At 42.9% G+C, this 14318-nt stretch overlaps 1 protein-coding gene across 3 annotated transcripts in view; it reads right to left on the bottom strand.

The window, feature by feature from the left end:
• Nucleotides 1–13836, bottom strand: part of cc2d2a (coiled-coil and C2 domain containing 2A) — a 30000-nt gene extending 16164 nt beyond the window's left edge. For 2 of the 3 annotated variants that reach the window (XM_064935558.1, XM_064935559.1), the window contains exons 1-10: nt 13713–13836; nt 13283–13405; nt 13042–13126; nt 7666–7722; nt 7212–7292; nt 6871–7030; nt 6609–6709; nt 6329–6433; nt 6047–6148; nt 5748–5945 (exon numbers count right to left, since the gene is read on the bottom strand). In XM_064935558.1, coding sequence (XP_064791630.1) covers nt 5748–5945; nt 6047–6148; nt 6329–6433; nt 6609–6709; nt 6871–7030; nt 7212–7292; nt 7666–7722; nt 13042–13126; nt 13283–13296 — 903 coding nt within the window. In that variant the 5' untranslated portion in view covers nt 13297–13405; nt 13713–13836. The remainder of the gene's footprint in view (nt 1–5747; nt 5946–6046; nt 6149–6328; nt 6434–6608; nt 6710–6870; nt 7031–7211; nt 7293–7665; nt 7723–13041; nt 13127–13282; nt 13406–13712) is intronic. The other variant, XM_064935560.1, reaches the window with a different exon arrangement.
• Between the last annotated feature and the right edge of the window lie 482 nt (nt 13837–14318).

Raw genomic sequence — 14318 nt, 5'->3', positions numbered from 1 at the left:
GAAGTTAAGCTGGGAATTTGGGGAATTTTGCTTAAACTCATCAAAAAAGTTAGCTTATAACAGTGAATTTTTTTTGTGGGATACACATAAGGCAATTCTAGGTCTTGTGGCATATTTTGGTTAAACTGTCCCCAATTCAATGGAATTGCACATGTACAGCTGATTCTCAAGATCTTGCACACTAATGAGATGCTATTGAGCCCACATTATTACACTGTCTGAGCCAAGGACTACATGCTTTCTGGTAAGTTTTGATTACAATACTGGGTGGGGTGAATATATTTTATATGACATACATGATTTTTTGTTAACTAGTAAATAGTAGCCTACAGCAAAGCGTGTTTAAATAATTTTAACAATTCCTGCTAGTTAGTTTTTGCTACCATGTGGGTTTTAGCTGGCTTGAGCCTGCTAACTGAGGAGTTTAAATTGACTTGTTTCCATACATGTTTAATTTAAAAAAAATGTATCTTACAAATTAGTTGTTTAATCTAACTGCCTAACTATTTATCTGTACATGGAATTGTATTTGTTTTTTAAATTTATTTTAATTTTCTTCTAATCTTTACTGGAAAATGCCACAGGCACTATCTGTTGTGTGGAGAAATTTCACTGCAGCTAATGTAGAAGGAAAAGCTGTGTACATGTGCAAATACTGTGCCAAATCATATGTGAAGAATGCAACAAAGATGCAGAATCATCTGGCCAAGTGCATAAAGTTCCCTCAGCGCTCACAACAAGCAACCTCTGACAAAAGTCCCTCATTTTCACTTCCATTCAAGTTGAAAATTATGAATCAGACACCTTATCGATAGCAACAGCTCACGGTCCTCCTGGAATCAGAAGTTATTTTGACTCAATAGAGGAACGTAGTCAGAGAAATGCTGATGAATGTCTTGCTCGAGGTGTGTATGCAACTGGTTAACCTCTGATGCTCACAGGCAATGTGTATTGGAATAGATTTCAGAATGTTCTTCGCCCAGCATACACCCCTCCAACCAGACATGCTTTATCTACTGATTTGTTGGATGCAGAGTTCAACAAAGTTCAAGTGAAGGTCAAGCAAATCATAGAGAAGGCAGACTGTATTGCAATGATCTCTGATGGGTGGTCGAATGTTCGTGGGCAAGCAATAATTAACCAAGCAATCATCTCCACCCCTCAAACAGTATTCTACAAGAGCACAGACACAAGGGACAGCAGACACACCAGTCTCTACATTGCAGATGAGCTGAAGGCAGTCATCAATGACCTTGGACCACAGAAGGTATTTGAACTGGTGACAGACAATGCTGCGAACATGAAGGCTGCTTGGTCTAAAGTGGAGGAGTCCTACCCTTACGTCCCACCTTTTGGCTGTGCTACTCATGCAATGAATCTGCTCCTCAAGGACATCCTGGCACTGAAAACAATGGATACACTCTACAAGAGAGCCAAGGAAATGGTTAGGCATGTGAAGGGTCATCAAGTTATAGCAGCAATCTACCTCACCAAGCAAAAAGAAGAATAAGAGCACCACATTGAAGCTGCCCAGCAACACTTGTTAGGGTGGTGCTGTCATCATGTTTGACAGTCTCCTGGAGGGGAAGGAGTCACCAAGAAATGGCAATTTCACAGATTTCCGATATGGACAGCGCCATCAAGAGGATCCTCCTGGATTATGTATTTTGGGAGAGAGTGGTAAGCAGCCTGAAACTCCAGAAACCCATAGCAGTACCCATTGAACAGAGGGAGAGGGAGGGCAATACCATCCTGTCCGATGTTCAGACTGCTTGCAGATGTAAGACAATAAATCCTTACTGCCCTACCCACTTCATTGTGGTTCCAAGCAGATCTGAAATACATCAAAAAGCGTGAAGATTTCTGCCTGAAGCCCATACATACCGCAGCGTACATGTTGGACCCCAAGTATGCTGGCAAGAGCATCCTGTCTGGTTCAGAGATCAACAAGGCCTATGGTTTCATAACTATCGTGTCTCGCCACCTCGGCAGTCTGGCGAAGTACACTTCCAAGTAAGGGCTTTGGGATGGAGATGCAATATGGCAGTCGTGCCAACATATCTCGTCAGCCACCTGATGGAAGGGACTTTGTGGATCTGAGGGTCTTTCCCCTGTTGCTTCCATCATCCTCCAAATCCCACCAACATCAGCTGCCTCAGAGCGCAACTGGTCCTTGTTTGGGAACACACACACCAAAGCACGCAACAGTCTGACCAATACAAGGGTTGAAACATTGGTGGCCATCCAGGCAAATTTGAGGCTTTTTGAGCCTGACAACAAACCATCCTCAACAGGGTTGGAAAATGACAGTGAAGATGAGGCCTCAGAGTCTGATGTTCAAGATGTGGACATTGAGGAGGTCCAGGGAGAAGACATGGAAGCCTGAGAGGAAGACAACCAAAGCTTTAGTTTTTACACTACCATTTTACAGAAGTATGTTGAAAATGTTTTTGGGAGATGCATTGAATATTCCCTTTCTTTTGTTGTTCAGTGACATCATCCCATGTGAAGAGTCAACTCATTTAATTAAAGTTCAATTCGTTTTATTTATATTGGAAGGATTTAATAATTTGCAATTATGTCTACTTATGATAAGATAAAATGTTTGTTTCTGTCTCCATATGATATGGTAAATATATCCAATGCGAAAAACATATACATTTAAATGGTATTAATTTGCATAGATTTCCGTTAATTCCCATATATTCCTGTTAATTTCAACCTCTGAATATTTTCCAAAATGTGCAACCCTAGTGCCTGTATTTAGTTTTCATGCTAGTGAGGGCTGAGAATCCACTCTCACATAGGTACATGGTTGCAAAGGACATCAGTGTCTTAACTGTGCGATTTGCCAAGGCAGGATACTCTGAGCGCAACCCAATCTGGCAGTGGCTTCTGATTACATTCAATTTTCACAGAACCGCTTGTTGCAATTTCGATGAGGCTCTCTTGTTCAGATATCGGTAAGTGGACTGGAGGCAGGGCATGAATATGGGGGTGCCACAGGGTTCAATTCTCGGGCCGACTCTTCTCTGTATACATCAATGATGTCGCTTTTGCTGCTGGTGGTTTTCTGATCCACCTCTACGCAGATGACACCCTTCTGTATACTTCTGGCCCCTCTTTGGACACTGTGTTAACAAACCTCCAGACGATCTTCAAAGCCCATACAACTCTCCTTCAGTGGCCTCCAACTGATCTTAAATGCAAGTAAAACTAAATGCATGCTCTTCAACCGATCACTGCCCACACCTGCCCGCCCGTCCATCATCACTACTCTGGATGGTTCTGACTTAGAATATGTGGACAACTACAAATACCTAGGTGGCAGGTTAGACTGTAAACTCTCCATCCAGACTAACATTAAACATCTCCAATCCAAAATTAAATCTAGAATCGGCTTCCTATTTCGCAAACAAAGCATCCTTCACTCATGCTGCCTAACATACCCTCGTAAAACTGACCATCCTACCGATCCTCGACTTTGGCGATGTCATTTACAAAATTGCCTCCAACACTCTACTCAACAAATTGGACGCAGTCTATCACAGTGCCATCCGTTTTGTCACCAAAGCCCCATATACTACCCACCACTGTGACCCGTGTGCTCTTATTGGCTGGCCCTCGCTTCATACTCGTCGCCAAACCCACTGGCTTCAGGTCATCCTTCAAGTCTCTGCTAGGTAAAGCCCCGCCTTATCTCAGCTCACTAGTCACCATAGCAGCACCCACCCGTAGCACGCGCTCCAGCAGGTATATCTCACTGGTGACCCCCCAAGTCAATTCTTCCTTTGGCCGCCTCTCCTTCCAGTTCTCTGCTGCCAATGACTGGAACGAACTGCAAAAATCTCTGAAGCTGGAGACTCTTACCTCCCTCAATATCTTTAAGCACCAGCTGTCAGAGCAGCTCACAGATCACTGCACCTGTACATAGCTCATCTGTAAATAGCCCATCCAATCTACCTCATCCCCATACTGTATTTATTTATCTTGTTCCTTTGCACCCCAGTATCTCTACTTGCACATTCATCTTTTGCACATCCTACCATTCCAGTGTTTAATTTCTATATTGTAATAACTTCACCACCATGGCCTATTTATTGCCTTACCTCTCTTGTCCTACCTCATTTACACATGCTGTATATAGATTTTTCTACTGTATTATTGATTGTATGTTTGTTTATTCCATGTGTAACTCTGTGTTGTTGTATGTGTCGAACTGCTTTGCTTTATCTTGGCCAGGTCGCAGTTGCAAATGAGAACTTGTTCTCACCTATCTGGTTAAATAAAGGTGAAATTATATATATTTTTTAAATAAATGAAAGGGATAACGAACCCAGTTATTTGTGTTATCCATTTCTGGAAAGTACCTGCGTAATTGCGCACCCAACTCACTCAGGTGCTTCGCTACATCACATTTGACGTTGTCTGTAAGCTTGAGTTCATTTGCAGACACACAAAAAAAAATCATACGATGGAAAGACCTGAGTGTTGACCTTGTTAATGCAGACAGAGAAGAGCTCCAACGTCTTAATCATAGCCTCAATTTTGTCCCGTACATTGAATATAGTTGCGGACAGTCCCTGTAATCCTAGATTCAGATCATTCAGGCAAGAAAAAACATCACCCAGATATGCCAGTCGTGTGAGAAACTCGTCATCATGCAAGCGGTCTGACAAGTGAAAATTATGGTCAGTAAAGAGAACTTTAAGCTCGTCTCTCAATTAAAAGAAAACGTGTCAATACATTGCCCCTTGATAACCAGCGCACTTCTGTATGTTGTAAAAGCATTACACGGTTGCTGCCCATATCATTGCATAGTGCAGAAAATACCCAAGAGTTCAGGGGCCTTGCTTTAACAAAGTTAACCATATTCACTGTAGTGACCAAAAAGTCTTTCAAGCTGTCAGACATTCCCTTGGCAGCAAGAGCCTCTCGGTGGATTCTGCAGTGTACCTAAGTGGCATTGGGAGCAACTGCTTGCACACGCGTTACCACTCCACTATGTCTCCCTGTCATGGCTTTTGCGCCATCAGTACAAATACCAACATGAGCAGCAGCTATGTTTGGCTACATACAGACCGTTAGTGGAATTCCCGCAAGAGACGTTTAATGTGATTGGATGTTCATTATTTGACTAGGCTACCTGTGTTTAACATTGTGATGTTATTTCGCTGAACATGAGATGGTTGAATTTTATTTTTGGCAGTGAAACGAGGCTACTCAGGCGAGAAAGAAAACTCACCCAAATGTATAGCCCCGTTGGAAAATATCAAATGGACTGTTTGAAAATGTGAAGGAAAAAAGTATTATATTTTTTAAATTGTGAATCACATTTTTAATTAGCGTACTCCAGACTGCATTGAGCGTACCCCAGTTTGGGAATACCGGTCTTAAAACAATGTGGCTCAGACCTCTCTCACTAGCCAAGATCAAATGAGAGACAGAAGAGAGAAATCTTTTCATCTGACATATGGTGCCTTCAGCATCGATGCTGATCTAAGAACACTGTCCTGTCATGTTCCTAGCTGACTGGTTTAGGAGGGTCTCAGGGTCCCATATATTTTACAGCTAATTACACACAGATGCTGCAATCATTAGCAATCCATGGCAACAATATATGCTACTTGTACTCTGGGAGTACGTCTACCCTTGTTTTCATTCAATTACATTTTCTTTCAATTAATTCAGGAGATGCATTAAAATTAAATGAGTTGAAAATGGTTCATTATCTATGCTAGTTTTACCCGCTCCTCGTTCTCGCCTTTCTGTTCCCTGTCCACTTCAGTGACCGCTTCCTCCTCCTCTTCCTCATCGTCATTCTCCCCTTCTGTCCTTGGCCTTCTCTTCTTACAACCTTTGCCCGCCTCTTCATGGGGTTCCGGGTCAAAGTTGAAAGTGAAAAAATTGTAGGCCTCCTCCGCTGTGGGTAAACCTGTCTCCGACTACATTTGCAATAAAACAGAGGACATTGATAAAATCCTTAACCTTAATCATACAATCTATTAGATTACAAAAACCAAAGGAGAGCAGTTTGGCCACTCACTATACTCTCTATCCTGACACGCCTGACTGTCTCTCGGAACTTGACTTTGGTGTTGAGGGGAGAAGAGTGGTCATCTCTCCCCGCCCTGAGGTCTGGCTCTGTCTGTAAAACATCAGTGGATCATGACCTTCACTTTCAGGCTAGTTAGCATAGTGAATTACATGCTTCAAAATATGGTTAATGAATTCTCCAATAAAAGATTATCTCTGCACAGTGATGCTGGTACTGGACTACTATATGCACATAGACAGTGAAGAAAGTGAGTAGAAGTCAGGTCCTCACCTCTCTGTCAAACCTGGTCAGAGTGTCTCTGTCTCTGAGACTCTGCAAGCGACTAGCTGGCGCCTCCAAGGAAGCCTCCTGCTGTAGAAGACTTTCTGCTTTGGACTGATGAAATGTACAAGAGAGAATACATTTTCAATCAATTTCAATCAAACAATAAGATTTCTGGAGAATAAACAGGACTTTTGGTCCTGAAACCTTTGATAAGGAAACTGTACAAAATTAGGAATCTCTGTAGTTAATCAATAATACATGTTGAGTAGAGCGAGGCTGTGTTTACCCTGGCTGCCCTCAGCTTGTCTCTCATTCGCTGTCTCATGGTGGAGCTCTCGGAGTGGCTCGAGCCTGGCGCGGGTTTGGCCTGAGGCCGGGGTGGCAGGTCTGAGGGGAGAGACAGGTATGAAACAACACCTATGGGAGACAGAGTAGGGAGAAACTACCCTGGTGGTCCAGTCAGTTTGGGCTGTTAACCAACTCCTCTGTTTGACAGCAATAGGCTAGGGAGGACCAGGTTAGAGGACATGCAGGATAGACAGTCTCACCTCCTCTCTGGGAGTGAGTGGGACTGGACACGATGACATGCTTCTCTGGTTTGTCATCATCGTGGCTGATCTGTTGAACAGCAGTGACCTCCACCACTGTCTCATCATGGGGCTCCACCACCGAGTCATCAGGTGTATCATCTGTAGACGCCTTCTCAAGCTAGGAGCGAGCAAGTGTCAACATTTTGTAAGATAACCCATTTAATGAAACAGACAAATACTTTACTAGTAGTACTACTACTCTGTAATAACACTGGGGTTTAAGTTTAAGACTATTAATCAACAAGAAAAGTGGTGATGATTATAGCTAGGATGGAGCCAGTGAATTCTAACTTCAATACCTTTTTCTTCCTCTTCTGTCTCTGAGCCTTCAGGTTGCGTCTCAGTGTATCTCCAGGCTCCTCCTCACCAGCTGTTAGCTCCTAATAATCCAACACAAACACACAGTTGGTGCAAAGTCATTGACATCCTACAATATTACAGGTAGGCCTGTGACTTCATATGAAGGCAGCTGCTGCTTTTCAGAGTGATAAAATATCCCCTTCGAGGAGGGAGAAAGAAAACAGAAGAAGAAGTAGAATGTTAGGAGAGAGGAGAGAACTACAGCACACAACCTATAGAACTCAGTGAACTCTACAGAGGAAAGAGAGAGAAGCAGTCTGGACACGTCTCTTGGCGAGGTGGTGAACAAGGCAGGTCAGAAGACTGCAGTCAGGAAGAAAGCACAGAGGGTGACTACAGGCTAGCTAGGCCACAGCACAGCTACAAGGAGGCTATGGGAGAAAACACACCAACCTCCATAGTCGTCTGTCCTCTCTCCTTACTCTGCTTCTTGTCTGCTGGGACCAGAGCCTACCAGGCAGATCAGAGCACTTAGACACAGAGCCCTGCCAGTTTGTGTGTGTGGATGTGTATTCACATTTGACTTCTTCAGTGGGTGCAGGTGAGACTCGCTTTCAGGACTTGTTGAGTCTTGTCATAGCCTGTACTTCCTCTGTCTGGCAATAAAGTACCTTGTATCTTGTCTCTAGAGGCTCACAGCTGTATCAAAGTCAGTAAGATGGCCCGGAGAAGAAGGCAGACGTTTTACTTGCTGCCAACCGATTGTGTTTTTTGTTCGTTTATTATTTTTTAAACATATTTTGTACATAATGTTACCGTCTCTTATGACCGAAAATAAATTCTGGACATCAGGACTGCTATTACTCACCAAGGACTCCTTTTTTCCCTTTAACGAGTCTGACGAGGCCGACGCGGACAAAATGCTTTCTCAGGAACAGGCCCAAATGCCTGTGATTTGCGTGAAGAGGAGGCGGGGAAAAAGGGGCCGGAGGGCGGTCTGCCTTCTGAGAATTCGTAGGCGATCTAATAAACTCCCACTTCCTTCCATTCTGATAGCAAATGTGCAATCTTTGAACAATAAAATATATGACCTACGCGGAAGATTAAACTACCAGCAGGACATTCAAAACTGTAATATCTCATGCTTCACGGAGATGTGGCTGAACAACGACACTATCAACATACAGCTGGCTGGTTATACACTGCACCGGCAGAATAGAACAGCGGCGTCTGGTAAAACAAGGGCCGGTGGACTACGTATTTTTGTAAATAACAGCTAGTGCACGATATCTAAGGAAGTCTCGAGCTATTGCTCACCTGAGATAGAGTATCTTATGATAAAATGTAGACCACATTACCCACCGAGAGTTTTCATCTGTATTTTTCGTAGCTATTTCCAAACCACCACAGTCAGAGGCTGGCACTAAGACAGCACTAAATGAGCTGTATACCTCCATAAGCAAACAGGAAAACACTCACCCAGAGGCGGCGCTCCAAGTTGCTGGGGACTTTAATGCAGGGAAACTTAAATCTGTTTTACCAAATTTCTATCAGCATGTTAAATGTGTAACTGGAGGGAAAAAAACCTTGCCCTCCATTTAGCAAATTTGACTATAATTCTATCCTCCTGATTCCTGCTTACAAGCAAAAATTAAACCAGGAAGCACCAGTGACTAGATCAATAAAAAAGTGGTCAGATGAAGCAGATGCTAAGCTACAAGACTGTTTTGCTAGCACAGACTGGAATATGTTCCGGGATTCCTCCGATGGCATTGAGGAGTACACCACATCAGTCATTGGCTTCATCAATAAGTGCATCAATGACATTGTCCCCACAGTGACCGTACGTACATACCCCAACCAGAAGCCATGGATTACATGCAACATCCGCACTGAGCTAAAGGCTAGAGCTGCCGCTATCAAGGAGAGGGACTCTAACCCAGAAACTTATCAGAAATCCTGCCCTCCAACGAACCATCAAACAAGCAAAGCGTAAATACAGGACTGAGATCAAATCGTACTACACCGGCTCTGATGCTCGTCGGATGTGGCAGGGCTTGCATTACAGACTACAAAGGGAAGCACAGGCGAGAGCTGCCCAGTGACAAAAGTTGCCCAGTGGCTCACTTGAGGCAAATAACACTGAAACATGCATGAGAGCACTAGCTGTTCTGGAAGACTGTGTGATCACACTCTCCGCAGCAGATGTGAGTAAGGCCTTTAAACAGTTCAACATTCCCAAGGCCGCAGGGCCAGACGGATTATCAGGACGTATACTGCGAGCATGCGCTGACAAACTGGCAAGTGTCTTCACTGACATTTTCATCCTCTCCCTGTCCGAGTCTGTAATACCAACATGTTTTAAGCAGACCACCATAGTGCTTGTGCCCAAGAACACTAAGCTAACCTGCCTAAACGACTACAGACCCGTAGCACTCTCATCTGTAGCCATGAAGTGCTTTGAAGGCTGGTCATGGCTCACATCAACACCATTATCCCAGAATCCCTAGACGCACTCCAATTTGCATACCGCCCCAACAGATCCACAGATGATGCAATGTTTATTGCACTCCACACTGCCCTTTCCCACCTGGACAAAAGGAACACCTATTTGAGAATGGTATTCATTGAACGCTGAGCTGTAGTCAACACCATAGTGCCCTCAAAGCTTATCAATAAGCTAAGGACACTGGGACTAAACCACTCCCTCTGCAACTGGATCCTGGACTTCCTGACAGGGCGCACCCAGGTGATAAGGGTAGGTAGCAACACATCTGCCACGCTGATCCTCAACACAGGGGCCCCTCAGGGGTGCATGCTCAGTCCCCTCCTGTACTCCCTGTTCACTCATGACTGCACGGCCAGGCACGACTCCAACACCATCATTAAGTTTTCCCATGACACAACAGTGGTAGGCCTGATCACCGACAATGATGAGGCCTATAGGGTGGTCGGAGACCTGGCTGTATGATGCCAGGAAAGCAACCTCTCCCTCAATGTAATCAAGACAAAGGAGATGATTGTGGACTACAGGAAAAAGAGGACTGAGCACACCCCCATTCGCATCTACAGGGCTGTAATGGAGCAGGTTGAGAGCTTCAAGTTCCTTGGTGTCCACATCACTAACAAACTAACATAGTCCTAGCACACAAAGACAGTCATGAAGAGGGCATGATAAAACCTATTCCACCTCGGGAGACTGAAAAGGTTTGGCGTGGGTCCTCAAATCCTTAAAAGGTTCTACAGCTGCACGGAGAGCATCCTGCATCGAGAGCATCCTGGCTGGTTGCATCACTGCCTGGTATGGCAACTGCTTGGCCTACGACTGCAAGGACCTACAGAGTAGAGGTCGACCGATTTATGGTTTTTCAACGCCGATACCGATACCGATTCTTGGAGGGCCAAAGAAGGGCCGATACCGATTAATCTGCCGATTTTAAATTGCTTTTGTTGTAATAATGACAATTACAACAATACTGAATGAACACTTATTTTAACTTAATATAATACATCAATAAAATCACTTTAACCTCAAATCAATAATGAAACTGTTCAATTTGGTTTAAATAATGCAAAAACAAAGTGTTAGAGAAGAAAGTAAAAGTGCAATATGTGCCATGTAAGAAAGCTAACGTTTAAGTTCCTTGCTCAGAACATGAGAACATATGAAAGCTGGTGGTTCCTTTTAACATGAGTCTTCAATATTCCCAGGTAAGACGTTTTAGGTTGTAGTTATTATATGAATTGTAGGACTATTTCTCTCTATATCATTTGTATTTCATTAACCTTTGACTATTGGATGTTCTTATAGGCACTTTAGTATTGCCAGTGTAACAGTATAGCTTCCGTCCCTCTCCTCGCTCCTACCTGGGCTCGAACCAGGAACACATCGACAACAGCCACACTCGAAGCAGCGTTACCCATGCAGAGCAAGGGGAACAACCACTCCAAGTCTCAGAGCGAGTGACGTTTGAAACGCTATTAGCGCACCCCGCTAACTAGCTAGTCATTTCACATTGGTTACACCAGCCTAATCTTGGGAGTTGATAGGCTTGAAGTCATAAACAGCGCAATGCGTGAAGCATTGCGAAGAGCTGCTGGCAAAACGCACGAAAGTGCTGTTTGAATGAATGCCTACTTGCCAGCTGGTGCCTACCATCGCTCAGACTGCGCTATCAAATCATAGACTTAGTTATAACATGATAACACAGAAATTCGAGCCTTAGGTCATTAATATGGTGGAATCCGGAAACTATAATCTTGAAAACAAGACGTTTATTCTTTCAGTGAAATACTGAACCGTTCCCTATTTTATCTAACGGGTGGCATCCATAAGTCTAAATATTCCTGTTACATTGCACAACCTTCAATGCTATGTCATAATCACGTAAAATTCTGGCAAATTAGGCGGCCCAAACTGTTCCATGTACACTGACTCTGCGTGCAATGAATGCAAGAGAAGTGACACAATTTCACCTGGTTAATATTGTCTGCTAACCTGGATTTCTTTCAGCTAAATATGCAGGTTTAAAAATGTATACTTCTGTGTATTGATTTTAAGAAAGACATTGATGTTTATGGTTAGGTACACGTTGGAGCAACAACAGTCTTTTTTCACGAATATGCACCGCAGCAATTATATGCAACGCAGGACACGCTAGATAAACTAGTAATATCATCAACCATGTGTAGTTAACTAGTGATTATGATTGATTGATTGTTTTTTTATAAGATAAGTTTAATGCTAGCTAGCAACTTACCTTGGCTTACTGCATTCACGTAACAGGCTCCTTGTGGAGTGCAATGTAATCAGGTGGTTAGAGCGTTGGACTAGTTAACTGTAAGGTTGTAAGATTGAATCTCCAAGCTGACAAGGTAAAAATCTGTCGTTCTGCCCCTGAACAAAGCAGTTAACCCACCGGTCCTAGGCCGTCATTGAAAATAAGAATGTCTTCTTAACTGACTTGCCTAGTTAAATAAAGATTAAATAAAGAATAAATCGGCCAAATCGGTGTCCAAAAATACCGATTTCCGATTGTTATGAAAACTTGAAATCATCCCCTAATTAATCGGCCATTCTGATTAATCAGTCGACCTCTACTAGAGAGGGTAGTGCGAGTGGCCCAGTACATCACTGGGGCCAAGCTTCCTGCCATCCAGGACCTCTATTCCAGGCGGTGTCAGAGGAAGGCCCTAAAAATTGTCAAAGTCTCCAGCCACCCTAGTCATAGACTTTTCTCTCTGCTACCGCACGGCAAGCGGTACCGGAGCACCAAGTCTAGGTCCAAGAGGCATCTAAACAGCTTCTACCCCCAAGCCATAAGACTCCCGAACACCTAATAAATTGGCTACCCTGATTATTTGAATTGCCTCCCATCCCCCCTCTTTTACACCACTGCTACTTTCTGTTGTTATCATCTATGCATAGTCACTTTATTAACTCTACCTACATGTACTGTACATATTACCTCCAGCCCCCACACATTGACTCTGTACCGGTACCCCCTGTATATAGTCTCGCTATTGTTATTTTACTGCTGCTATTTAATTACTTGTTACTTTTATTTCTTATTCCTATCCATATTTTTTTTAAATGCGTTGTTAGTTAGGGGCTCGTAAGTAAGCATTTCACTGTAATGTTGTATTCGGCGCATGTGATTTCAATTTAATGTATAGTACTGGTAGGCACATAGTGAGTCCGTTGTGTTATTAGAGTGAAGCGCTATGACAACAATACATTTGGAGATACTCTCAAAACCTCAGCAGCAAGCTCGTCCCTTAATTAAGGACTGAGCGATTGTATATGACTGACTGTATGTTATGCATTACCTGGGTATCTGTATCCACGTCGTCTTTGACCTGCAGAGTCTGTTGTAGCGCCCGTCGTTTCTTTCGTAATTTCTCCCGAAGATCACTGAAATGGAGGAGTTTCACAAGCAAATTAGGCCTGCTATGCATAGACTATTTCTATTCATTCAACAAGAAATAATACTATGGTCAGGGAAACCCAATGCAAATGCTAAGTAAATATGTTTCTAAAAATAAAAAGTTAAAACAATTTGACAGTTACCTTGAGGAGGCCATATTGATGATGGGAAGAAGTTCAACTTTAAATGGCTTGGTTTTCAACTTTAAATCTATTGGTATCCCTAATGAGAACCGCTACATTATATCCTGTCGAACGAGATTGACTCTGCAATGAAACATTGCAACAGTTTAATTTGAGCGTGCAACAAATGAAACAGTGTAACCGTTACTCGAGCGTGTAACAAATAATCAACAATGTAACAAAATATACCGCTCTGTGGAACAAAGGCGAACATTCTATAAAGTAATTTAGCTAGGTAAAAGCCCTCGAGCTCAGACAATGGTGTGAAAACGATATAATATTTAGCCTACAGTCCATTGGGCTGATAAACAACTACAAAGGTGGCCTCGGGTAATATTATAAGACTACTAGGTTATTCGATATACCAAAACTGAAGACTATGTGTACAGACCTGGAGGTAAAAAGACTATCCATTGGACAACAAAACATGTGACTAATTTCTCCCTCTTGATAACTATAACATACAGGCTTACTGCTATTGCTGCTGCTTAGTAACGATATCAACTACTCCTCGAACAACCTTGCAAACAGCATTGGTTCACTCTAGTATTGTATCCTATTCTCGCCCAAACATCTAGGATTTTCATTGATGCACGGATTTGTCAATCATCGAACAGTGATAGCGTCACATTCTACGGTGTCCGTAAAGTCTCACAGGTTTGCTTCCGTTTGTCGAATGGTATCTCGATGCGTACAGCAGTTGCTCAACGGATCAATCTTCATGGTCTTTCATGGTTCCTCCCCCCCATTTGGTGATTTGAATGGAAGAGTGTGTGGATTAACATCATGATATTAGACTTTTCAAATGAACACTTACGATGTACAGTAATTACATTTGTCATAGAAAATATTCCTTTAAATCCAATTATCAAATACCAGATCAGTAATAAAATCGAACATATGTTTTGTCTTGTAGCGTTATTAACTAAATTCTGGCAAGACTATTTGGCAACATTGTATCTTCCCATCAGTTTAGATCCAAAAAGGGATGAACACT

This window comes from Oncorhynchus masou, chromosome 24, assembly GCF_036934945.1.
Source record: "Oncorhynchus masou masou isolate Uvic2021 chromosome 24, UVic_Omas_1.1, whole genome shotgun sequence".
In the NCBI taxonomy this organism is placed as follows: domain Eukaryota; kingdom Metazoa; phylum Chordata; class Actinopteri; order Salmoniformes; family Salmonidae; genus Oncorhynchus; species Oncorhynchus masou.
This window is presented reverse-complemented; position numbering and strand designations above follow the sequence as displayed.